This window comes from Macaca nemestrina, chromosome 16, assembly GCF_043159975.1.
Source record: "Macaca nemestrina isolate mMacNem1 chromosome 16, mMacNem.hap1, whole genome shotgun sequence".
Taxonomy (NCBI): Eukaryota; Metazoa; Chordata; class Mammalia; order Primates; family Cercopithecidae; genus Macaca; species Macaca nemestrina.
Window position 1 is genome coordinate 40,215,932 of NC_092140.1, and position 27,962 is coordinate 40,243,893.

Genomic DNA, 27,962 nt, shown 5'->3' on the forward strand with positions numbered 1-27,962 from the left:
AAAGATGGAAAAATAATGTCAATTTAGAAAATTTAAGTACAGGAGAGTTTAAACAAGAAAGTAAAAAACATTAAATTTATCTAGATATGTATCATGTGCTTACACATTTCTTTATTTAGTCAACAAATATGTATGTTTTCATTCACCACATAAGCCAGGCACTGTTCTAAGTAATGAAGATCCAACAGTGAGCAACAAGAAAAAGTCCCCAGCTCAAAGGGCTTACATTCTACTGGAGAGAGAAAGGATAAATAAGGAAAACAAGTCACTTGTTCCTAAGTGCTATTAAAAAAAAAAGGTTGCCGGGGAGCTTTCTAAGGGAGAGAGGAAATACTGGGGTGAGACTCGAATGTCTTTAAACATGGGTATGCACTCAAGGAGATGGCCCTTAGGCAAAGACTTCCAGGAGGTGACAGCACCAGCCATGTGGAGCATTCCAGGCGGAGGTTAAGTGTGGGTGGAAAGAAAAGGAAGGTGTTTGGTGAGAATTAGTGACACAAGAGGCTAGTGGGGCTGAAACCGAGGTTTTTGTTGTTGCTGCTGTTGTTGTTTTCTTTTTCTTTCTTTTTTTTTTCTTTTCTTTTCTTTTTTTTTTTCTTTTCTTTCTTTTTTTTTTTTTTTTTTTTTTTTGAGACAGAATCTCACTCTGTCGCCCAGGCTGGAGTGCAGTGGCATGATCTGGGCTTGCTGCGACCTCTGCCTCCTGGGTTCAAGCGATTCTCCTGCCTCAGCCTCCCAAGTAGCTGAGATTACAGGCACACACCACCACATCTGGTTAATTTTTGTATTTTTAGTAGAGATGGGGTTTCACCATGTTGGCCAGGATGGTCTCAGGTGATCTGCCCGACTAGCCGCCCAAAGTGCTGGGATTACAGGTGTGAGCCACTGGGCCTGGCGAAACCGAAAGTTTGAGAAGAGTGGTGGGCAATAAGTTCAGAGAGACAGCAGAACATCAATCAGGAAGGCTTTTGCAGGCCAATACACAGAACTGACTTTGCTTTTGGAGGCTTTTGAACAGAGAAGTGACATGATTTGATGTATGTTAAAGGCTCCCTCTGTCTCTGGCTATTGTGCTGAGAAAAAAGAATGGAGGGAGGAAGGGCTGGTGCAAAGATCCCAGTTGAGAGATCCCTGCAGTCACCTTTAGGCAGGAGGTGATGGAGGCGGGAGCCAGAGAAGAAGCTGGGATCATGGAAAGGGATCAGATTCTGGATGCTTTGAGAGGAGAGGTGAATGGATTGAATGTGGGTATGAAGGAAAGAAAAAAATCAAAACAGATCCCCAGATATTTGACTTGAGTAATTGGAAGGATGAAGTTTCCCTTTATCTAGATGGGGAACACTACAGGAGAAACAGATTTAACAATTTATGGCTAGAAATTTAAAAATCTGAATGTAGACACGTAAAGTTTGAGATGATTATTGGTTATCAATGTGGAGCTGTCTAAAAGACATCAGTGATAGGTGTATGTTATATATGTATGTAAATAACAAAGGGGGATCATACACAATACTCTATTCAGTTTTGTAATATGTTAGAAGTATTTTTTTCCTAATCTTAAATGTTCTTTGAGAATATTATTTTAAAACTTTATAATGTCCCTTGCTATATTTTAACATTCATCCACTTTCACACATTAGTTTCATTTTATTATCATTAATATATTATGGTTTAATAAAAATCCTTGACAGCCTCCCTGTATCCTTAAAGGACTCATCCAGTTACAAGGTTGAAGAGTGTGAAGTCTTTTAAAACACAATACATATTGAATTGCATTATCAAAAGCCTATACCAATTTAGAGTTCACTCCTAGGTCTCCGAGTACCCACCTGTTTAACCGTACTTTTGCCAAAGTAGAAGATGATCATTTTCAAAAGTTTTTTCCAATTCTATAAGTAAAATTATCTATCAACGTTTAATTTGCATTATCTCACTTTTAGTTAATTTAAGTATTTCTTCATAAATGTATGTGCCTCTTGAATTTTTTTCTTTTGCAAATTGTGTATTCATATCCTTTGAATTGATCACTTCTGAAGTTATCATTTAGTGTTGAAATAATGACTGTAATAACAGTAGTAGCTCACATGAATTATATGCTAAGCAGTGCGTTAAGCAATTGACATGTGTTACTCTTCACAACCTTATTATTTCATATTAATACTCAGTTTACAGATGAGAAAATTTTGGATTAGAAAGATGAGATGACCTGCTTAATGTTATACAACCAGTCAGTGTTTGAGCCAGGATTTGAACCTAGGCTGACTCCAGAGCCCACCAAAAGTAATCATATTCAGTAATTTGAGAAGAGAACAAGTTTAGAAACTATAGAAAAGTTTGAAATGTAAGATCTGAATTTACTAAGGTAAGACTTTACTAGGACAAACAAGTCCAGTTCAGAAATGTTATTTGAGCAGTTCAGGTACTCTACCTAATTGAATATCTATCCGGGGCAAAGGTTCATAAAAGATGCTGGGGAAATGTAAAGGACCACTTGATGAGCTCATTTCAGAAATGTGAACTAGGCTTCTCACCCCAATACATCTGACCTATTTTCATATGGAAAGTTCTACTAGTTTTGAATTTACTTAAATTATTTTAAGGAGAAATGTTAGAAGGGAAAATATGGGGTACCTTCAAAAGATCCTTTTGAAGAATAATTTCTTTTTCTTGTAGTAGATGTTCTCAATAAGTAAATACTACTTATAATTAATTTTTTTATTAATGTAATGAAATATTTTTAGAAAGGACAGTGAAGGCCCAGCACAATGGCTCACGCCTGTAATCCCAGCACTTTGGGAGGCCGAGGCGGGCAGATCACTTTAATCCAGTATATCTAGACCATTCTGGCCAACATAGTGAAACCCTGTCTCTACTAAAATTACCTAAATTAGCCTGGCATGGTCGTGCGTCTCTGTAGTCCCAGCTACTTGAAAGGCTGAGGTAGGAGAATTACTTGAACCAGGGAGGCAGAGGTTGCAGTGAGCTGAAATCATGGCACTGCACTCCAGCCTGAGTGACAGAGCAAGATTCCATCTCAAAAAAGAAAACAAAACAAAAAACAAAGGACAGCGAAGCCCCTTCTTCCTTCCCTACAGCCAGCCCCGGGCCTCCTTGAATGTACCTTCCTTGGCAGATCTTTATTTTCCCAAATAGATAGTGAGCAGCCATCCTGCCTAGGGCAGCTGCAGCGTCATTAAGATGATTCTTGCATTGTAGGATCAAAGTGTCACTCTAAGTAAGCACTGTAGGTGGCTGTGCCTGTGGCAGTGAGTCAGAAGCAGCTCCTCCTAAGGAGGAAGAGACTGGGGGATTAGGTGAAGAATGCTGCAGGTTGTACAAGGTCTTTGTCAAAGCCCTGGGAACATTCCATTTTCTTCAGACCACGAGCAGTGAGGAGCAGCCAAGGCAAGTGGATCTCCTACTCACCTCTGAGTGAAGCTGAACCAGAAAATTTCCCTACATACTCACATTGCTCATAAAATGAACAAATACATTATTAACCGATTCCTGCATTGGCCATCCAAGCCTTTAGGAGGCATACATATCACCATTGAAAAGCTGGAAGTGATGAAGGCAAGGGAGGCTTAAACTATAGCAGGACCCTGAAGCAGATCAAGCCATCCCTGAGGGATCCTGCTCTGCGGCTTAGGAAGACAATGGACATGAACAATGTCATATGCTCCAAGACCTACTGAAGTCATGCCCCCTCTGATCGTCAGAAGGACACGTATATATTTTAAAAGGCACCTGGGTCGCATTAAAGCTTTTTTTTTTTTTTTTCAAAGGCAACTGGGAACTCTTCAATCAGAAATTTATGGAAATTAATGTAATAATCATTATCATAATATAAATAATTACCGTTTGATAAACCTTACTACGTACCAGGCATCACACTATACATTTCACAGAGCAGTCTCCTTTAATACTCACGAAAGACTCCTGAGAGTAGATATAACTCCTACTGTCATTTCACATGGCCCCAAGGTGACAGAGTAAATGGCAGAGTTGAGAGGCCAAGCAGATCTGTCTCATGGCAAACAGTGAGAGCTTAATAATGACACTTTCTCCTCTGAATTAGGCAAGATGGTTTTGTTATAACTGTCTTTTTTTATATGAGCCATAATATATGCTAACCTTAATATTTATGTTTGCCTTAATTTCTTAGTTGTATTTTCTTCTTGCCTCAGTATTCTCATTTATTAACTTATTGCTTCTATTTGTTAGTTCTTATTAAATCCTGCAAAGAGAACATAAATAAATGAAATAAACAAGTAACTTTACTTGTATATTACTTTAAAGTTCAAAGACTTAATAAACTCAAAAAAAGAATAAATACAAATTTGCCAAATGCAAACATAGTGCTGAATCAAAATGCCTTGGGTACTTAATAACATATTGCACATTGCAATATTGAGTAAAGATAGGAAATAGAGCATACAGCATATCCACAATGGGATTACCAATAACTTTTATTACCACAATAGAACTGATTTCTCCATTTCGAAATTCTGAAAAACAATCTCTGTGAAAGCTTTTCAGTCAGCAAAAGTGATTAAGACCTTTACTATACGTCTTATTCACAAGCACCCCTGAGAGCAGAGTGCCCACTCACAATGATTAGTTAGTGGGTCAGCCTGAATCATAAGAAAGAATGCACCTGACTGAATCACCCATTCCACTTCCTGTAGCACCTGGTTTTCTTTGGGTTGTTGCCACTCACAAATTGTCCCAGCCAAAGCCTGTTCAGCTTATGAAATCTGATAAGGTCACAACCAGAGGTAGTGTGGTAGTGAGATTCACTAGAGTGCTGGTCTAAGAGTTGGGAAATCCATGACTATCTAAAACCAATACACATTTATCTACACAGTTTTATGATATATGGAACCGTATTCTTACCAGTCATGTAGACAAAGCCTTTCTATTGACTCACTGGAAAGCAATGCAGGAAACTACCAATATGTGTCAAAATGAATATTGGAGTTGTTAACATTTCAAAATGATTGAAGTAAAAAGTGTCTATTAAATGTGGCCAGTGCTCCTGTGAGTCATCAACCCCACCACTGTTCTCACATGAGAACTATTCTTGCTGCACAGCTTGAGAGCCTCTCAGTACCTCCTTCTACGAAGGCATAACCCAATCCCATCATCTCCACCTTCTACGGCTAGGAAGGGAGATCTCATCTGTGTGAGCTGGAGAGGAATCATTACTTTAATAGAAAATATTTTAAAATAATATTTTTGTTTCAGCTTGAGGAGGGCAAGCAATGAGACAGAGAGAGAGACAGAGAGAAAGAGAGAGAGAGAGAGACTGCTTATGCAATCCTTGTTTGCATTCACTGTAAAAAAAAGAAAAAAATACCATGATATGAAACCTATAGATTCAGACCCCTCATACCAGCCTGCCAATGGGCAAGCCATCTCCTCATGTGTAGATTTAGGTGAATTCAGCTCAGGAGCTGATCTATAAATCATTTACTATGAGAAATTCGACTGTCAGGTATGAAGATTCCTTGAAGAGCTAAAGGTAAATCTACCATTCAATCCAGCAATCCTACTACTGGGTATCTACCCAAAGGAAAAGATGTCATTATATGAAAAAGACACTTGCACACATGTGTTTATAACAGCACAATTCACAATTGCAAAAATGTGGAACCAACTTACATGCCCATTGACTAATGAGTGGATCAAGAAAATGTGATACATATATATATACTCACCGTGGAATACTACTCAGTCATTAAAAGGAATGCAATAATGTCTTTTGCAGCATCTTGGATGGAGCTGGAGGCCATTATTCTAAGTGAAGTAACACAAGAGTGGAAAACCAAAAACCATATATTCTCACTTACAAGTGGGAGTTAAGCTACGAGTACGCAAAGGCATACAGAGTGATATAATTTAGAGACTCAGAAGTGGGAGAGTGGCAAAGGGGCCAAGGATGAAAAACTACACATTAGATATAACGTACACTATTCAGGTGATGGGTGCACTAAAATCTCAGAATTCGTCATGTATATTTCATCCACGTAACCAAAAACCACTTGTACCCCAAAAGCTATTGAAATTTTATATATATATATATATATATATATAAAGAAATTCAACTGTCAGGAAGGTTGAAGATCAGCACACTTTCTCCCACCATCAAGCCACGTGGAAAGGCAAATCATCTGAATGTTGAAGGTTGCATGGTGAGGAGCATGGAGGGAATCGGAATGGAGGACTGAGCTGATCTTAAATAGCATGAGATCCTCAGTCAGTAGAGGAGAGTGTTGTCAAGTCTCCCCTGAGAGTTTTGGCTTCTGTGACTCAACATTTTCTAAGCCTCAGTAGTTGATGAGCCTTGTTATCAGAGATGTTTCCTCCAAGTCAGGCGAGGAAACACATGTTTGAGTTTCCACAAACTGAGTACAAAGTTACAATCACATTCCAGTCTTTCTTTCTCACATTCCTCTGTTTACCTAAGCTGAAATGACGGTATTTCCCAAATTCTCCATTCACCTCATATAGATGGCTAATCATATCCACTGTGTAAAACTTTCACAATTCTAACTTCATGGAAAGTTAATGTTTTAAAAAAAAGCACCTTATTTTCAAAATTTCAGGGGATGCCTTACCATCACCCTCATACATCAGCTTTTAATTTCCATTTAAGAACAACCATCAGAAAACTACCAAAAAGCAACTGCCTAGATTATAGCTATGTCAGACAAATTCATCTAAAATATTCTATTTATTAGAACATGAATTATTTTGTAGATACACAGGCACTCTCAAAATGGTCATAAATTCCGACACAAAAGGAAAATTATAACTATGTCCTTTATTACTTCAGTTGACTCTATCAGTAAGGCTTAAAAAAAGTGAATGTCTGCCTTCTAAGTTGTTCACAAGGTTTTGGCTATGACATTGTAACTCTACTTCAAAACAGAGATTTCCAGAAATCTTCCCTCAGAAATAGCAACTGCATTGCTAAATGAGCCATGCCTGGTTGTTCTGTCTGCTTCCTTCCTGCTTTGTGGACAAATTCTTATTTATGCAATCATGGCATTTAAGTACTAGATGAGACCTAAAGAAATTCCAGTTAAGCCTTCTGCTTTAACCCAACACCACATCAGATTACCCAGGGCTTACCTCTTCAATTCTTAAAGATTTCCTGGAGCAAAGACCCACAATTTCCCTCCCTAGTAAGTTCTAGAGTTTAATCAAGAAGTTTTTTCTTGTGTGTAAACCTAAGCTTTCTTGCGGCAACTTAAGCCCATTTCTATTTCTGATCTCTATGGAAATAGAGAACAGATACTTGGTTCTTTAATAAATAACATTCCATAGACTTGAAAACACTGAAGTTATCCCTAATTGCTTTCTTTTCAAATTACATTTTCCACAGCCCTTTAACTTTTCTTCATCTATTCTATTTCCCAACATTTTAATTATCTTTGTTTCTTTTTGGGTGCTTAACAAATTTTTTAAAGGCCATGTAAAATACAGACAGATCCAATTATACTTAAAATGGTGTAATAAATTTCCAGTAGTTTCTCCAAATAAATATTTTATTCCACTTCCCGTATCACTAAATTGTGACTACATCTTGCAATATGTTGACATTAGGTGGGAAAAGAAGCTGTATGTGGATGGCCCTCTTTGGCTTTGTCTCTTCTTCAGCTTCAGTTTGGAGTTACTGATGCTCAGAACTTTCCTCCAATAATCCCTCTTACCTTTAGACTCTCCGCTTCTCTCAAATAGGAATCATCAGTCAACTCAAAGCAGGATGTCCCACCCTTCAACCCAAATTCCAAATTTCTCCAATAAGTCTAAAGTCATTGCCTCAGCAGTTGGAGCCAATTCGACACTATGTTAAACATGAAGTCTTTTCTTTATGATTTCTCTGGACCATGAAGATTGCCATAAGCAGCCTCAACATAGTGAGCAGATTATCATTACTACTACATGCCTTTGTATCAGAAGTTGGATATGTGATTTTAACAATCCAGTTGAGACAGAACTTTGAAATGAGAAATTTGCAAGCAGTGGCAAGGAAGTGCTTAGGAAAGGCCATCAAAATGATAAGAAAAATAAAAAGAGAAGTGTTTCATGATTGCCGTCATCTGGCATCATTATGGCTATGTTTTCTGAAAATTCTTGTAGCAACAATTGGCTGAAGCTAAAGGGTTGGGGAGGCAATGATTAGGAATCCAACATAAGAAATAAAATAATGGAAAGAACTAAACTTGATGTAATTCAAATAGCAAATCATCATTCCTGTAACTAACTCAAGGACATGTCCTTAGTTCTTTTAGGTTGTATTTCATCATAGTCACGTATTGAGAAGCTACATAGCCTGGTGCTTAAGAGCATAGGCACTGGGGTCAGACAGTCTGTGTTGAACTCCTGACTTTCCCTTTTAAGACTTCTGTGATAAAGTTTTGTAAACTACAGCTTGTTTCCTTTTTAAAAATCTATCTCACAAATGCTTATCATGCACTAAGAATTTTTGTAAATTCTTTTTTTTTTTGAGACGGAGTCTCGCTCTGTCGTCCAGGCTGGAGTGCAGTGGCGCGATCTCGGCTCACTGCAAGCTCCACCTCCCGGGTTCACGCCATTCTCCTGCCTCAGCCTAAGGAGTAGCTGGGACTACAGGCGCCCGCCGCCACGCCCGGCTAATGTTTTTGTATTTTTTAGTAGAGACGGGGTTTCACCGTGTTAGCCAGGATGGTCTCGATCTCCTAACCTCGTGATCCGCCCGCCTCGGCCTCCCAAAGCGCTGGGATTACAGGCGTGAGCCACCGCGCCCGGCCAATTTTTGTAAATTCTTTACAAACATTGATTCATTGAATCGTTGTAACAACCCAATGAGGTAGAAGTTATTATAAACCCTGTTTAGAGACGGAGAAATGAAGGCCCAGGGAAATGTATTGCCCAAGGCCACACCTAGAAAATGGAAGATTCAGGCTTTGAGCCAAGTGGCCTGGATTCAGGTTCTGCTCTATCACTACCATTGGCGGGGGCGGGGGCGGGGGCGGGGTATTAGGATTAACGGAAATCACTTTACATCGCCTGGGAAAAAATAAGTACTCAGTAAGTGGTAGGCTTTGAGCATTTGCGTGTGTGTGGTGATGGTAATTATGTTCCTAACGTTATCTTCCGAAGTGAACAGGCTATGATCCACTGTGTATGAGGCTGACTTCCAAGGGTGTGGTAGGAAGTGGCACTGCTGATCAGCAGGTGGAGCTCTTTTCTCTCATTATCTATTTACCCCACCACTACCAACAACCATTTCCTCCACCCTTGTATTGTGAGTTCATTGGGTGATGCTCGATATGTCTAATATTCAACTGAGACTCCATCCAGCTCCATCATAAAACTTTATATAAAAAGCTTTGATTATATTAAAACTATTTTTATCAAGCTGCATTTGCACAGAATCTAAACAAAGTCTAGTGGTGCTCATTTTGTGCCTCTATTCAGTTGAATAAAGTTAATATTTGTTATATGAAGATTTGTTGAGAGTAACAGGTAAAATGTGCTGTGATATGTATATAACAGCTGTTAAAATACTTAGCTTACATAGTCATAGCACATTATACACTTAATTTCAAATTGTGTTTACACAAATTTACAACTGTAAGCAAGGCAGGTCTAGGATAATTATACCCATTTAGCAGATCAGAATAGTAAGTCCAGGGACATTAGATGAAGTTAACTGAATACGAAAACACTCTCATTGGGACATAGAATTTTTGGCTCTTTCTCTAGGGCTTCTTCCACTATAATATGTTGGTTGTTACTGATGCTCTGTTAGTGACCATTGTTTCCTTCCCTCTTTTATCCTGTGCTGTACTGAAAATCCAGGTGGCTATATCAAGACACAATATAACTCAGTGACAAAACAAACAAACAAACAAAAACAAAACACTGGGTCTGAATTCTGCCTTTACCACTTAGCTATGTGAGCTTGGACAAACTACTACTTACTCTCTCTGTGGTTTGGTTTTAATTGGGGCTACTGATTGAATCCACTTAGTAGCAATGTTGAGGGGAGTGAATGACTTTCCAAATAAGGCATTTAAAGCAGTTCTCAGCCCTTAGAAAGCATGCAACAATTGTTAAGCACATCCTTAGCTACTCTTTCTCCCCTCCCTCCTTCCTTGCTGCCTTCATTCTACAAACATTTATGGAGTACTTGTGTGGAACCAGGAAGCCACAAGAGAGACACTAGAAGTGTGAGACCAGGACTTAAAGTTAGGCTTTCAATGACCAGCTATGCTACTGGAGAGAGAAAACACCCAGCAAGAGCCTTCAGGGAGCTCAAACAAAAGGAAGAGGGAGAGAAGGCAAGCAGAGAATTGATCCATTGTTACCAACATGTTCATGTTTTGTTTTCCTCAGCAGAAGTAATCACTCATTCATTAAGCAAATGTTTACTGAGCACGGTTCTCTGTTCTCCGTTCAGTTCGTGGTGCAAAGTGCCGAGAAGATTTAAAACAAAAGTAGGTCAGATATGGATTCTATCCGCTAACAACTAAAACCTAATTCAGAAGACAAGAAATGTGATAAATAAATGATTGAAGCAGACGATATATACCATAAGAAAGGGATGAAATTCTTTTATAGTCATTTCTACAGTTAGTACAATAATCACTCAACATTTATTGGATATAGCAATTTATGTGGTATGATCTCATTTCTAAAACTTTATATCAGCATAGAAGATCATTGAGGAAAATAAATTGGGTGAGTGGGATGAGATGTATTTTTATTTCCTTATTTTCATTGTAATGATAGTGTAATAAAATATCTTAATAAGAGAAAGTTTACTGAAGAAAAAATTATGAAGTACCTTTCAACTTTTTACTAGGAAGCTCTAATAGTCCTTCGGGCAAGGCAGTTTAGTGAAAAGAAAATGAGTGGGGCAGACAGGAGACAGAGGTCTCACCCTTGCTCTTTGCTTGACCTTGAAAAATTCATTTAACTTCTTAATAACTTCAGTTTGTGGTCTATGTAATGGAGATCATAGCAACTGCATTGCTTCAATCTCAAGAATGCTAAAGAGATACAATAAAATAGTAAATTGGAACATTCTATAATATAAATTCTACTGAAAGCGGGAAGCTATATAAACCAAAGCAATTGAGGGAGTAAAGTAGAAAAATGAGCTAAGACTTCATAATTGGTAAACCAGAGGTCATGACTCTGCACAAGCACGTATTCCATGTTAGCTTCTAGTGCTCAATGCTTCCCTTTGGATTCTTATTTCTGGATCCCCATAGCACCTGGGATGATGCTTTGCATATGATAAAGATTCAGTTAATATCACTGATAGAATGGCTTTTAGAAGTTGTAATAATTTTCAGAAGCTTTGGTAAATAAATATCAAAATTCCTATTGCTTAGAAATAAATTTGACTCTCATCTTGCTTTGAAATAACTTAGTTACCAATTATTGACTCCATTCCCATATCTGAGCATTTATTGGGTGCCTCATCACTCTCTATAATTTTTTTCCAACTACAGAACACAATATACAGAAAAGTATATAATTTCAGTCATAATTTTAAAAGCTTGGGTCAGTGGCCTGAACACTAATCTTGATTTAACCCTTACTCTGCCTTCCAACTTATACTACAATGTTTAGGCAGCCTCGTGCATGGCACATGGTAGAGACTCCTTCCAGTTTGTTGAACTGACCTGAATTCAAATTTTTAAGGCAAGAACTTGAACTTAGACTTTCAGTTACTAGTTAGGCTACCAATGTTCTTTGGTTCACGTAATTCACAATTAATCTCCTTCTTTCTTTTTCTAACAAATAAGGCTGATAATTCAAGCCATCTATTTAATTTGAAAAGATGTTGTGAAGATTCCGTTCCAACTGCCATTAAACACTTGGATATTCTCAGATGGTGTGATAGATGTGAGAATGTAAAGTACAATAACCACTGATTAAAAATTGGCCTCTGAGTTTACCTATCAATCAGCTATAGGAAAAAATAAAAAGAAACCTTAGTCTCAATTTTCCCATCTCAACTTTCTCATTCTAAGCTTCATTTATATACACACCTAAAATATTTTTGTATAGATCATTTGCCTCTTTTACACTGAGGTTAAGGGCCTACACAAGGAAAGGAAGACAAGAGTCTGCCAGAGGAAAAAATCTACAAAAATTAGTTTTTGTACTTACAAAATACAGGAATAAAGTAGAATATTAGTGTATCTTTTAAGGAGTTTGAAATGCTTTATTCCTTGTGGTAAAAGTCTTTGCTAATCCTTAACTATACTTTTTAAAAAAAGGTAAAAAGAAGAGCAATAGGCTAAAATTTCATAGTTCCCCTAATAAATAAAGCACTCAACTAAAGCAGAGGATGCTGACTTCTTGAATGTTTTACTTAGAAAATCCAAAACTGTCATAAAGTGGCCCCTCTATTTGTCATGAGGTATTAACGGGATACGGAGGGCAGAGCTGGGATGTCTAGGCCTACCCATGTGAGCTGGTTTTCCTGCTCACAGGGCCACTGTGGGATTATAAAGAAAGGGGAAAACTTATTTCTTCTCCTTATCTTATTAATATTCAACTCACAGTACAAATTCCACAGTACAACCTTTCAAAGACCCTAGTATACAAAGAGAGATAAACAGAGTAATGCAAAGCTCTATGAATGATTTCCAATACATATAGTAACAGGGAATCATTTTCATAAGGTAAGCTTAAGTGTGTCAAGGAAACGAGATGTAAAGGCAGCAGAATAAATATTAGCAATAGCAAATAGGTCTAGAGGTGATATTTTCAGAATCATAGTCCAATACTTCCTCCCTAGCTCTACTGTGTCTGCCATTGAAGTTGAAGACATACGAGGCGCACTTGACAACTTGAGAACTGCGTTCAAGGGAAGTCTTTAACAATTCTCCTCCTCACCTCCACCCCAGTCCTTACCTTTTCCATCTCCGAAATAGGAGGAGTCTGTTTCACTCGTTCACAGGGCTCTCCAAAGAATAGCCCAGACTCCTTACCAACTTCAGTTAAAAATGCCATGTAACTGGAGAGTGTTATTATATTGTAAGTTTTGTGCCACATGGATGCTTTCACTTTAGAATATTAAAAAAAAAATAGACTAGATGGTTCAAAGTGTATATTTGCATGCTAACTTCTACAGGAGGAAAGGCTATGTAAAATTAGAGGAAAAACTGTCCTGGAAACTAATTCAAGCATTCTTCTGTTTCATTGGGTGATCTCCATTTAATTAAAGAATTGTGATTGTAGAATGGGATGATGCAAACTCAAAATACATAAAAATGCTAGAAACGCTTAGTCATCAATGATGATTCACAATCAATGTGTAGGCTGGGCACAATGGCTCACACCTGTAATCCCAACAATTTGGGAGAGTAAGGTGGGAGGATTGCTTAAGCTTAAGAGTTCAAGGCCAGCCTGGGCAACATAGTTAGATCCTGCCTGTCTAAAAAAAAAAAAAAAAAAAAAAAAAAAGAATCAATGTGCTATTTTATTTAGATGTTCTGGCTCAATGAGGATTACTATACATTTTGCCTGTGGTTGCCAGTTTTCATCATAAATTAAAAAATGTACAACCTTGAAACCTTCAAGGAAGTAGTTTAATCTCTGAAAAGTCAGTAAGCAGTTTGGTATCTTATGATCCTTCAATGTTCTTAGAATAAATTATAATAATTACCTGGATTCACAGGTTTGAAAGATATCAAATAAATGACTGGAATTTCAATTACTACTGACCTAATGATACGTCCTGGACCCCCTTTTTTTTTTTTCATTTTTAAAATCCCTAATATTACCTTGTCTATTTCTCATTTGTTTTTAGTAAATGAAAATTGCAGAAAAATCAGAATGAAATTATATACGTGGTTTTGGTTATTGGTATCTTGATTAACAGATGAAAGTTCCAGATTCTGAAGTAGTGGAAATGAGGGGAGTGGGGAGTCTAGGCCTCTGTATGCCCGTAATCAGCCATGAGACCCTGAGTGATCCCCTTCAATTCCCTGAATATCAGATTCCCCACCAATTAAAGAAAAGTATAACAAAAGTAATCTCCTAACAAGTTTCACTTTATATGGTTTTTATGATACTTAGGGTGTAGGAAGACAATCATTTGTAAAAGTTTTTTTTAATGAAATTTAGTGGGAAGATGGATTGCTTAAGGTCAGGAGCCTGGATTCTAGTTATCAATGCCACTAACCAGCTGAGGGACCAAGCCAATTAAATACTGTCTGAAACAGGAAGAAGTATTAAATTAAATTAAGATTTCAAAAGCTAAGTGATTTCATGCAGGCCACCTATTAACATTTCTGGATCTCAATTTTCTCATCTAAAATGTTAAAGTGCTTAACTGGACAACGTTTAGAATCTTTTAGCTCTAAATTTCAGTGTTTCTGTATCCTGTTACAAAAGTGGCCATTTTTATTATCTAGATTTGCTCTATCACTATGGTAGTCAGGTAGCCATTTTCTACACTAATCATTGTAACGACTGATTAGCTAGCAGTAGATAGCTTCTGATCTATTTACCCCTCACTCTCCAAAATAATTCATATCGTTCAGGTGTTTATTGAGAGGCAACGAAATCTTGCTGATGAGTCATTTCATTCATTTCTTTGTTCAATAAATATTCACTGAGTTTTCCTGCCTTCTTAAATGATAAATTGTTTTACAGAAACATATTCAGCTTTAAAAAACAAAAACACTTACCTTCTTCGTGCTTCTTTAACTATAAAATTGTGGCCGTGGATATTTACCTCCATTACAGAAGGGCTTTGATGACTCATGACCTATGTAAGGTGCATTGAGGTCCTTGATGGAAGGCGCTCCATCTGTTGCACAGTGTAATTAACATTATGAGTTTACCGAAAGAAACATAAGAGTCATTGTTAAAGAGCATCTTGGGGGCTGGCTCGGCCTTTAGTCATAAGAAACTTCTGATGTAAAAGAAGGTAATAATTTATAATAGCTACTAAAAGTAACTTGAATATGAAAAGAGTTAGTTGTTTTTAAACTCAACAAGCCTTTTTATTAATTAAAGGAGTAGCCATGGTAATATCTTCAACATGTTTTATTTTTGAACTAATAAGAAAAACAATTAAGCGTCATGCTTTAGAGGCTTCTATGAAAGCTAAAGAAGGTGATATTCATGTGAATTAGTCATGCTCTTCTTTAGAGAGTTCAGTTACTGCAGAGCTGGGAAATTCCTGGTCCTTTGGTCAAGAGTAGAGAGATGCCTCCTCTACCACCTTTTATATGTGCTTTCCTCCTACAACACATGGCAGCAATGTCAGGGAAAGGGGTATCTACTCCAGGGATCTAAGCCTGATTGCTTGACAAAGCCAAGTGAACGATTTTTCTATTTCAAGCATCCTCTCTGAGTGGCAAAGAAAGCTCTGGGCAGGTTTCAGGGATCCAGAAATAGTTCCTTCTGATAGGTCAAACCTAACAGTATCATGCACATCTAGGTATTTGGTAAAGATTGTTGATGATGTTGATGATGCCTAAGATGGTGTTAGTTATGGGGGCATGTGATTATTTTGATGACTTGGGAACAAGAGGTAATTTTACTCTCAAATGACCCACAGTTGACTGTTGTCTCCAATAAAAGAGGAAAGATGAAGGCCATCATTCTAAGTGAAGTAACTCAGGAATGGAAAACCACTGCGTGTTCTCACTTATAAGTGAGCGCTAAGCTATTGGTACGCAAACACATATGGAGTGGTATAATGAGCTTCAGAGACTCAGAAGAGAAGAGGGTGGGAGGGAAGTGAGGAGTAAAAATCTACATATTGAATTCAGTGCACACTACTTGAGGGATGAATGCACTAAAAAGCTCAGATTTCACCACAGTACAATTCATCCATGTAACCAAAAACCACTTGTACCCCAAAAGTTATTGAAATTTTCAAAAGATTCCAAAAAATATTTGTTTAATGATGAAAATGAGTGAATGAGTAAAACTAAGGAGTCTTTATAGTATCCAGTAAACAAAGGAAGAATTAAAATATTTCACACAAAACTCTCACTTCCACTCATGGCCTAGGGTAACCATGGTGCCAAGGGCCTCATAGTCTCTCTGCATGTAAAATGGCGGTGCTTAGGTCTGTGGAACAGGGTGTCATTCCCACCCAACCTCCAGAAAATGTGGGGCTCCATAGGAGGACCCTTCTCTCTGGTGACACAGCTGGGGTGCAGAGAGCAGGAGTTCACTCTGAGAGGTCCTACAGCTCTGCCCCTTGACTCCCTGCCCAGGCTGGGCTCCCCTCCCACTGCAGACGGTCCCACTGTGGTGATTGCCAAGTACTCACTTGTCAGCCTGTTCCCTTCCAGCCCCATCCACCTTACCCTCCAAGAGCTACCAGATGTCCCTTCCTGAGACACAGACCTGACTGCGTCCCCTTTACATTAAACTATTCTGTAGAGCCCTCTGCCCTCAGAACACAGGCTCCAATTCTGTCGTGGGACTTGAGCTCTCCCAACCCAGCCCCAATCCCACCTTTAGACTAGCGTCATCTCTCAAGCGTGCCACACTCTCTCACCCCCATCCTTCACAGAGGCTGCCCTCCTAAGTGGTCCCCTGCTCACTTAGGTGACTCCTATTCATACTGCAGGGCTCAGCACTCTGGCTTCCAGAAAGCGCCTCCTTCCACCTCACCCAATACCAACCTGTGGCCCAGAAGACTATTCCTCTGGTCTCCACTTCAGCTGATGCTCATCACCCTACAAGGATAAGCTCCATAAGGGTAGGATCTGTCTGTTTCCTTCTGCATCCATGACATGATCTCAACCATATGAGAAAGGAAAAACCCTAAAGAGAAGAAAAATATTCCCCTCATCCCCACCATGACTGAGACGAATCATTCAGAGTTTTTTAAAAACGAATGAAATATTTTGAATGTAGACATTAGGAGGTCTTTAAAAGCCAAAATTTATTACAGATTTTCAAACTACAAACAAAAAATGCCATTGAGGCATTGTACAGGTTTGAGTAGCTAAGAAACCATCAATCTCTATGACCCACGTAGACAAAATGCAATTTTTATTAAAAAAAAATAAAATGTTCTTGGGGCCAAAAGTGAAAAAACCACAGTGAATTATCCCCAGTCATGATTAGTTCACGTTTTGCCCTGACCTTATAAAGAGGCACTGTGGGCCGGGTGCAGTGGCTCATGTCTGTAATCCCAGCACTTTGGAAGGCCGAAGCAGATGGATCATGAGGTCAGGAAATCGAGACCATCCTGGCTAACATGGTGAAACCCTGTCTGTACTAAAAATACAAAAAATTATCTGGGTGTGGTGGCATGTGCCTGTAGTCCCAACTCCTCAAGAGACTGAGGCCAAAGAGTTGCTTGAACCTGGGAGGCGGAGGTTGGGGTGAGCCAAGATCGTGTCACTGCACTCCAGCCTGGGCAACAGAGCGAGACTCCATCTCAAAAAAAAAAGAGCCACTGTGATGAATTACACGTAGCTATATAAGTCTCCAGCTGGGCCTAGGTTTTTGGTTCGTGTAGACCAGGAAGCTGTTTTTGGTGACCTGTGGACTCTGATTGTATCTAGCTTGTTTTCTCATTGTTACTGTTTTTCCTATTTTTTTCCTCTTTTCTCTACATTTTTTCCTTTTTTCCTCTTTTTTTCTACTTCATTTTTCAATTTATTTTTTCTTTTCTCTTTCCTTTATCTTATTTCTTTTCTTTTCTTCTTTATTTTTGTTTTTCTCATGTTTATTTTTATTTTCTCACTTTATTTTTTCTTTTTCCCATTTCATCTATTTTCTTTGCAAATTTTTCTTACTTTTTTCTTTTTTCCCATTTAACTTTTTTAGTTAGGACTTCTAGTGCAGTTAGTATAGTTAGTATTGTTGGTTGGTATTGTTACCATGGTAATTATTAGCATACTAATAATACTTAGTCGTATTAGCAAAGTTAATACAATTGGTGGAGTCTGTTAGTGGTGTTAGCCTAGTTAGTATAGTTGGCATTGTTCATTAGTTAGCATAGCTTGCATAGGTAGGATTTGTAGTTAGGAGGCACCATGTAGCAGAGCTTGGCCTCCAACTCACCTAGGGAGGAGATCAAAAAGTACATGTTCCTCAAGACCAGTGGCAGGGGCGTGTTCGTCCAGGTGAAGCTGACAGGGCACATACTGACTGGGACACAGGTGGTTACAAAAATCATCTATAAAATGAGTGGCTTCCCTACCCTCTCTCTACAGAAAGAGGTAGAAATCATGAAGGCCCTGAATCACCTGAACATCATTAAACTCAACTAGGTGATTGGCAGGTGGACACCCTCTATTTGGTGATGGAATATGCCCTCGAAGGAGTGCTTTTCCACTAAATACACCATCACAGCCACATCAAGGATGACAAGAAGGCCCAGGCCCTGTTTAAGCAGCCACTGTCCACCCTCCAGTACAGCTACAGAAAGAAAATCGTGCACTGGGACCTGAAGCCGCAGAACATCCTACTGCATGAAGAACATAATTTAAATATAGTCAACTTTGGTTTCAGCACCACATTTGCGGAAGGAGAGATGCTGAGAGCCTTTTATGGGACTTGCTCTTATGTTGCCCCAGAACTCTTCCTGGGACATGGGTACCAAGTCCCTAACACCTTATTTCTCTCTCTAAGGCAGGTCTTTTAGGTTGGCAAGAAGCAAAATGTTTTTAACATAAAGTTGACAAATCTCCTAGTGGTTCGGTGGCAGCCCTGGCTAATTTTACAGCAAAATAGAATAATGCCAGAAACATGATAATAACTAAAGGAACATGACTTGAGTCCCACATAGAGACCTCCATGGTAGTTTGCACACCTCTATAATTTTTTTATAAATTAAATCATTGAGAGGCTGAGAGGAGGGAGAGATAAATAGGTGGAACACAATAAATTTTTAGGACAGTTTTTATTGTGTATAATGGTGGATACATGGCATTATGTAATTGTCAAAACCCATAAAATTAGACGACACAGAGAGAAAAACTAGTGTCAACTATGAACTTTAATAGGATATCAATATTTTCAGCTGTAGAAATGTACCACCCCAAAACAAAATTTTAATAATAGGGGAAAGTGTGACATCGGGGATAGAGGAGGTACTGGAAACTCTCTTTCTGCTTAATTTTTCTGGAAACCTAAAGGGGCTCGTAAAAGTAAAGTCTACTTTTTAAAATTTGAATCATATTTGAACAAAAGCCAAAGAGATCATATTTTTGAAAATACTAATGATATCCTCTTATTGCAGAAGCAGTATATAAAATTCCAGCCTGATTATGACTCTTCCTTGAGCCTATGTGTACGAGCGACATGCTCAAAAAGAGCAATGATATCAGAGTCCTTAGTCTACTTTGAACCAAAAAATGAATTATCAGTTTTTAAAGTAAAGATCAGTGATGATCACCATGAAATTGATACCTCTACTTATTAGCCCAGAACAAAAGATAAAATATTTTATATCCTGTAAGACTTCTGTATTTTTGGCCCATCTACATATAGCTTAAAGGTAATGGGAGGGGTAGCTAGATCATACAGACAACTGAATTCTGAGTTCTTCTGGATTTTTTTTACTTCCTTTCCTAGGAATCTCAAAAGCCAAGATTTAAATGTCATGGGAAAGTGGAAGTAATACACTATTCTTTAAGGTAAGTCATCTAGAATCAAATGGTTACGGTATGGCAATATTTCATATGTATGTGATGTCTTTGTATCCTGAGTCATCTTAAGAACAAGTAGTTCAATTAAGCATAAAAGATGACGTCAGTTACAGCAAACCATTGTGTGAAGAGTTTGAGGATTATCAGAGTCCAGAACTTACAAACTCTATAATGACTAAATACATATTTAAAGAGACGCTGTCATGGCCCTTCTCTAGATACTGTCTTTTGAGGTTGTGGGATGACATTGCAGTAATCGTGCAGTGTATTCTGATGTGGTCAACCCAGGGAAAATTAAGAAATAGGTCAAATTTAACTTTGGAACACCTCCACGGATAACTTATGTTCTTTATTCTCAGAAACAGCTTCTGGTTTCCCCCATTGCTTGGGAACTTTTCCTTCCTGACCCTAAAACATTTGCTACTCCTGGCCCCATCTCATGTTGATTGCTTGAAGGACAGGACCTCACCCATGGTGGCCTATGTGGGCTACCCTTCTCCTTAGTATTCTTGCTGCTCCACCAGTACCATTGATTTGTTCATTTTTAATTCACTCATTTTCTTATGTTTATTCACTCATTTACTCACATACACATTCAACATGTCTATGCTGAGCTACACTATAAACTAGACACCAGGCTAGGCTCTGGGATATTGTCCAAACTTGTCCAACCCACAGCCCGTGTACCACATGTGGCCTAGGACAGCTTTGAATGCGGCCCAACACAGATTACTAAACTTTTCCTAAAACATCATGAGATTTTTTTTGCAAGTTTTTAACTCATCAGTTATGGTTAGTGTTGGTGTATTTTATGTGTGGCCCAAGACAATTTTTCTTCCAGTGTTGCCCAGGAAGACAAAAGATTGGACACCTTGTTGTAAACAATAAAAGATGTGGTCCCTCTACTCGTGAAGTTTACAGGCTATCTAGAAGGACAAACATTAAACACAAATCACACAAATGAGTTTTTAATTAAAATGTTCATATGTGTTACACTTATGAGGGCCTGTAAGATAGAGGAAACTAACCTGAACATGTCGGCGTGGGAGTGGGCCAAGAGATGTTTAAGGCTCTGATGTTTTTATTTAGTCTAGCCTATCATCAACATGTTGAAACCTGCCAGTCTTCCATCTCACCTCTTGAGGACAAAGTTCCCTATTCTTTTAAAAATGCAATTAGCTAATCTAATAAATTCATTGTAGTATTGATATGCCTGTGGAATAAAAGCTCCTGGTGATAACTTCAGAAGAACCTCTTCTCTGAACAGCTCCATTTGTTTGCATCAAAGGACAAATCAAGCCCCTCTGGTATCCATAAATCAGTATTTTGTTTTTTGTTTTGTTTTGTTTTGTTTTTGTTTGTTTGTTTGTTTGTTTTTTGACACAGGGTCTCACTCTATTGCCCAGACTGGAGTGCAGTGGCATGATCAAGGTTCACTGGAGCCTCGACCTCCTGTGATCTAGCTGTCCTCCCACCTCAACCTCTTGCGTAGCTGGGACTACAGGTGCATGCCACAATGCCCAACTAATTTGTTTTTTGTAGAAACAAGGTTTCCCTATGTTGCTCAGGGTGATCTTGAACTCCTGGGCTCAGTGGATCCTCCCATCCGGGCCTCCCAAAGCACTAGGATTATAGGTGTGAGCCACCATGCCCAGCCTCATAAATCAGTATTTCTAACTGACTAAATTTGAGATCAACTATGATGGGAGAGCTGATAGATGAGCTAATTTGGACAGAGTGGTTCACACTGCATTCTGCCGCCTCCTTTATCTTTACCAGGGTGAGACCTGACAGTGATCCTCAGGCAGATGCCCTGGGGCTTTCTAGGCCTCACATCTTGCCCATGACCAGAAGAAAGTCCTTAAGAAAACTCACAGGGACCCACCTTAGTGGTGGTGACCTTAGATCACCATTGTAAACCTTCATAGAAGATCCTTACAATTATCTCTTGGCCTTGGGCTACCTAACAAGATAGTCTTTATAGGAGCCATAAAAGCCTGGGAGATCCAAGCAAGATATTGATCAGCCCATCTAGGCACAACTGTGAGGTAGCAGCAGTTTAACTGCAATCTCTCCCTAGGAACCTCTGCATTCTCTCCATATAACAGGAATAGCCCACTTTGTGTTACCTGTTTGATGCCCAAAAGTCTGCATTGTTATGTCCCATTAGTCAAATCAGTGTCCATACCTCCTAATCAAAATGTGTCTATCCTCCGTAACATTGTCTCAAAAACCTACTATATCTACAGTATCGTTAGCTGTCATATCAGTGAACAGGTCAGCCAATGTAAATATACAGAATCAGTGGGTTAGTTGTATCTCAATGTTCTTATGCAAAATGCTCTCCATTTTCCTTATGTTTTCGTTTTTTTGGACCTCATTTTCCTTATGACTAAGAGAAGGCATCAGACTGCATACACTTTGAGTTATTTTAAAGCTCCTATAATTGGTTAACTTGAATAAATCGTAAAGGTTTAACGGAAGCTTGTTATTTCCACTGATGTATTTCTCCTTCTAGGAATTATAATGTTCATAGACTGGTAACTGTTCCCAATCCTGGGTCAGTTAGCAGGGTATTTCATGATCTGCCTTTCTCCGACCACCTATTTCACCAGAACCTTCCCCCATCACTGGAACCCTTCACTCCTTCTATAATTCCTCAAATGGATCATGTTATCCCAGGCCTCAAAGATGTGCATATGCTGTCATGTCTGCCTGGAAGAAGGTTCTGGCATACCTTCTTTGCCTTTTTTCCCTTCCCTGTAATTAGAAAATATTTCAAACACACACAAACACTACAGAGAATCATATAACAGGCATGCATTTACCCACAACTCTTTTAACACATGCTAATATTTTGGTGTTTTTCACTAATCTCTTTTAAAGAAGTGCTGCAGATCCAGTTGAATATTCTACCTTTACTCCATCTTCTTCCCCAGAAGCAAACACTGTTCTGCAGTGTGTGGTTTTTGCTTTTGCCTTATATGTATTTACCCATAAATATTATTTAGAATTGTTTTGTGGGACATTTGAAACTTGTATATATCCAATGCTGAATGTATTGATTTTTTATTTGCATTTTTGACCAATATAATATTTTCTGGCATCATCTCTGTTAATAACATGTAGAGCCAAGTTATTCATTTAACCTCTTATTTCCATTATGTGAATATACCATAATTTGATAAGTCATTCACTCACTGAATGTACATTCAGGCTAGTTCACATTTTCTGCTTTTACAAATAGCACCACAGGAAACATCCTCGTAAATAGCTCCTTGGGCATGTATGAGAGAGCTTTGCTCAAGGGTATATGCCTAAGAATAGAATTGCTGGATTACAGGTTATAAAATCTGCACATTTGCTAGATATTTGCAAGTCATGTAAACAACAAAGAATTAGTATACGGAATATATATAAACGATTCCTCCAAATGTGTAAGAAAAATAAATGATTCAATAAAAAACGGACAAAGGATATAAACAGGCAACTAAAAAAAAGAGAAACCCCTATTTGCTGTTAAATATTAGAAATATGGGGCCGGGCGCAATGGCTCACACCTGTATTCCCAGCACTTTGGGAGGCCAAGGCAGGTGGATCACCTGAGATCAGGAATTTGAGACCAGCCTGGCCAAGATGGTGAAATCTTGTCTCTACTAAAAATACAAAAATTAGCTGGTGCGGTAGCATGCGCCCGTAATCCCAGCTACTCAGGAGGCCGAGGCAGGAGAATTGTTCAAACCCGGGAGGTGGAAGTTGCAGTGAACTGAGATCATGCCGCTGCAGTCTAGCCTGGGTGACAGAGCAAGACTCCATCATATATATGTGTGTGTGTGTGTGTGTGTATATATATATATATATATATATATATATATATATATATATATATTTTAGAAATATGTTCAACTCGGTAGTAATCAGGGTAATTCAAATTAAAACAAAGAAATCCCAAGGTAGGCCGCTATTTCATACATATCAAGGTGGCAGAAATTCGAAAGGCTGAGGAAAGAGGATGCTAGGCTGGGAGTCACAGGAGTAATCCTATGGCATGGTAATGAGTGACTTACTCTTCCTGGGCCTTACGTATTTCATCTATAAAATGAATATAATCCCTAAGGACCCTGCAAACCCTCAGGTTGCCTTGATCTTCTCTCCCTGCTCAATTAAATATGATTCTAACAGCACCAGATTTGGGAATATAAAATGGAGGCACATTGTCTCATCAAGCAAGGAGAGCCTGCTAGTATTGAAGAACCCTGTTTTGATGCGTTCATTTGTTCTTTTTTTCCACCAACTATTTTTTATTTTTACTTGTTTTTATTTTATTTATTTATTTATTTATTTATTTATTTATTTATTTTCGAGATGGAGTCTTGCTCTGTTGCCAGGCTGGAGTGGAGTGGGGTGATCTCAGCTCACTGCAACCTCCACCTCCCAGGTTCAAGCGATTCTTCTGCCTCAGCCTCCTGAGTAGCTGGGACTACAGGTGCCCTCCATCACGTCCAGCGAATTTTTGTAATTTTTAGTAGAGACGGAGTTTCACCATGTTGGTCAGGCTGGTCTTGATCTCTTGACCTTGTGATCCACCTGCCCCTCGTCCTCCCAAAGTGCTGGGATTACAGGCATGAGCCACTGTGCCCAGCCACTATTTATTAACTGCCGACTACATGATAGACATTTGCCAAGTCACTGGCCTTACAGAACTTATGGGAGAGTGAAAAATAGAAAACTCTTAAAGAGACAATCATATCCACAGTGTTATGTGCAGGAGTGTAGATGGGCAATAGGAGGTGCTATTACCCAGAGTTGAGACATTGAAGAAGGATTCCTAGAAATAGCCATGTCTAAAGGAGACTTAAAAATTGGGCATCATCCAGGTATAAGGAGGAGCAAATAGAACCAGGCAAAAGGCTACAAACAGCGTGAGGGAAGATACAGAAGTTAAAGAGCATTTGAAAGAACTGAAAGACAGTCAGTATCTGAAGGATAGCATTCAAGAAGTGAAGAGTGAAGAGATAAGGTGGGAGGGGTATAAAAAGTATCATATTATACAGGCTATGTAAAGGGGCTTAGATTTTATCCAAAGAGAAAGGGGGAGCTATTGATGGCTTTAAAGAGAAGGGCAGGTTTGGCTTATAGTCCAGAAAGTTCTATCTCCAAGGCCAAGAACAAGAAGCCCAAATAATAACCCAGGCAGGAGGTGGTACAGAGCTGTGCATGGCAAGTGCCAAAGGGGCTGGAGTGAAATGAGCAGATCTAAGACATTTTGGAGACATAGAATCAGTAGGACCTGGTTTGATTAAATGTATGAGGTCAGTAAAGAGAAAGAATCAGAAGGGCTCTTGGGTTTATGGCTTAAACAAACATGGTAAATATTGTGCTATTCGCGGGGATGCAGGTCATAGGCCACAGAACAGATGCAGTTTTGTCCCCGATGACAGTGTTGGACAGGTTGAGTTTGAGGTATCTGGGGGACATCTGAGTGCAGATACCTAGTTATTAGTTGAATAAATGACTCTAAAATCTTAAAGAACAGTGTTGCCTCAAAATTAAAGAATTATTACCATAGAGCCAGCAATTGAAACTCTACTAGTAAATAATGTTACCTGGCTGGCACTTCTAGAACAAGTGGAAAGAGCAAAGGAGACTAGGAAGAAGTTGTCAGAGGGGCGGGATAAAAAAAAAAAAAAAAGAGTGCAGTTTTACATACACACACACTCATAGATGAAGTAAGCAACAGCATCAACAGCTGCTGAGAGCCACAAGAATTTTCTGTCTCTAAATATATTTATCTATTCTAAAAGGTAGGTCTTAGGAATAATGACTTTTCAAGGAAGTCCCATAATGGTTGGTGGACTTATCCTACCCCAGAATTGGCTTTAAGAGATCAATTTATGGCTACACTGGGGCATTGGAGCAGCTTGTGGAGAATTTGACTCGATTTCAACAGTCCCCTTAGAGGATCTACCGTAGTAGGAAGTACCGCTTTTGACTTCACCATGCTTGTCAGTCACACCTGTATGGTTTTAATGCAAGAGGCAACCCCCAATTAACTTGCTCTGCAGTGCCAAACAAGAGCTAGCAGATGATGCCATAGCGAGGTAAGGAAAGTATTCTGTTAACATCTGTGGAAACTTCTGAGATGCAATGGCAATTTGGAAATTTAGCCAAAATGATCAGGACATCCTCTTCCAATTTTAGAAGAAAAAAAAATAAAAGAAGTTAACTGGAAAACGTGCTGAGACCTAGTTCAGGATGTACCAAGAACTCCTGCCTCTAGAACGGCACTTATACCAAAGACTATGCCATCAGTGCTTAGAACTCCTCCAAAGAAAAGAGGGGCTAAGAAAATGGTCCTCTGCTTCCTCAACCCCTTCCAAACCACCACACATTCTCAAACTAGTACCATTTATACTCTGCTAGCCCCATCAGCTGCTCACTAACCAAGCAGACTTATCACTGTTTGAATAAAGGCCTTGACATTGCTACTTTAGTTTAAAAAAAAAAAAAGAAATCTGATTTTCATTGGTTGCCTTCCTACTACAGATTGCACAGATTACAAAGGTGGTCACGAATGATGTCTTCCAATAATTCTGCCTTAGTGAAGTCGATTGAATGGTGGCATCCACGGAGCAAGCAAGAAAGAGATGATGGTGTGATGAAGAACGCTTGCTCCTCAGGAAAAGGAAATACAGTCCTTGATCTCTTGTAAATACTTCCAAGGTAATAAAAGCAGGAGCGGGGAGAAGTGCGCCATGACGATGTATGTCAATACATTGTCACTCAGAGTGGATGGTTTAAAAGGTTAAGAGGAAGAAAAGGCGGGCGCTGTATACAGAAATTTTCAGTTGTGTTTTCAAATCACTCATGGGTTTGAGGTGCTGAAAGGCCTGGAGGCCGGAGATTTATGTATAAGCGAATCATTCAAAAACGTATAAATGGCTGCCAGAGCAAAGTACAATGTTCACTTTTGAAATGACAAAAAAAGCTTTGTTTTAAGTAGGCTGAATCGACTAAAGTCAAGTTTCAATGAAGCATGTTTTTGCTTTGGGTGTCATTATTTAGTTTGGCATCCATGCCAAAGAAACCTTTTTCTTACGGCAACTGTTGTTTTTCTTCTGCTCCTACAGCCCTGAAAGTCTAGGCAAGATCCCGATGCTAAATATTTAAATGAGAACTGGCTCCCTGTTTACCTTTGATTCTGATAAAGGGAGTGGGGAGCATGGGGTCTTGATTGCTTGCCAGGACTTGTAAAGCTGATAGTTGTGTGCCTTGTCTCTTGAATAATCTGGAAAATCAAGTTTAGCTGGTTCCAACCAAAGAGTTTGCAAGTCAGTTGAGAACTCTTGCATGCAATAACTATAGATACTGTATACATCGACCAGCCAAAGGCCAAAAAGTGAATAGCTTTGCCAGAGATAAAGGATTATGTATGTTATGCTTGTGAATACCAAAAGAAGGAATTCTCCATTTTAATATGGATTGCTAAGGTTTGTACCAGTTAGACATTCAGACAAACAAAATACTCTAAATCTTAGGGCTTTAACTCATGATGAAAAATTTTTTAATCCTCCTGCTATCAGCCCATTTGAATCCAGTGTGGAGTGAGGGAATAAACGACGCCTTTCCTACTGACGGTTCATCGAGAGACAGGAGAGTAGTTTTCAACAGTTTTGAGATGAGATTGCCTCATTTTCTTGGAATCCCTTTTCATCCAAAGCTTCTAGCTGCAACATCTGTAGAGACAAGATGATTTTGATGGAGATTGATATTGATACTGAAAAGACCTGGCATGCACTGTTTTTCGGACATCCTCCTTTTGGGCAAGTTGGTCACGTGGGAAAAACTCAGTTTCTCTGCCAAGAAATGATTCCCTGGATCAGGAAACTGTATGTCTCAACATGAGAAATGAGAAAAATTAAAACTGGAAAAGTTCAGTCAGATCATCTGCATCTGGTCTTTCCTCTGAATTAACCATCTGACTGGGTCTCACGAGCTGATTTCGTGCTCTGTGCTTTTATTTTGATTTAACTAACTCAAAATTCAACACCTTCCTTGGCAAAACTATGGAAAATGAATTGCTCCTTCAGCCAAGTATTTCGCTTTTTAAAAGATAATATTAAATAATTTCCTAAAAGGAAAACCATTGATGAGTCACTCAGTGCCCTAGTGTGAGTAAAGAATATTATGGACACCTGCAAAAAAAAAGGCACTTTGATTGTGATTTCCTAAAATGAACACTGTTTTAGTTACTACTGAGAAGTCCCATGAAACGACTGTTGGGAAGAGCTTTACACACACACACACACGCAC

At 38.8% G+C, this 27,962-nt stretch overlaps 1 protein-coding gene across 1 annotated transcript; it reads left to right on the forward strand.

The window, feature by feature from the left end:
* The first annotated feature begins 1,157 nt into the window (after nucleotides 1-1,157).
* Nucleotides 1,158-27,882, forward strand: LOC139359173 (uncharacterized). Its single transcript, XM_071081597.1, has 7 exons — nucleotides 1,158-1,248; nucleotides 3,249-3,405; nucleotides 8,979-9,078; nucleotides 16,613-16,744; nucleotides 19,576-19,637; nucleotides 26,196-26,372; nucleotides 27,233-27,882. The coding sequence occupies exons 1-6, from the start codon at nucleotides 1,158-1,160 to the stop codon at nucleotides 26,359-26,361; spliced, it is 708 nt and encodes a 235-aa protein (XP_070937698.1). The 3' UTR covers nucleotides 26,362-26,372; nucleotides 27,233-27,882.
* Nucleotides 27,883-27,962: the final 80 nt, after the last annotated feature.

Excerpts from the sequence above, each read along its gene's own strand:
- LOC139359173 (XM_071081597.1), top strand. The coding sequence starts at position 1,158 with ATGGAGGCGGGAGCCAGAGAAGAAGCTGGGATCATGGAAAGGGATCAG. Across the intron at positions 1,249-3,248 it reads GGTGAATGGATTGAATGTGG|GTGGCTGTGCCTGTGGCAGT; the intron begins GTATGAAGGAAA and ends TAAGCACTGTAG. Across the intron at positions 9,079-16,612 it reads TGGGAAAAAATAAGTACTCA|GGCTCAGCACTCTGGCTTCC; the intron begins GTAAGTGGTAGG and ends TTCATACTGCAG.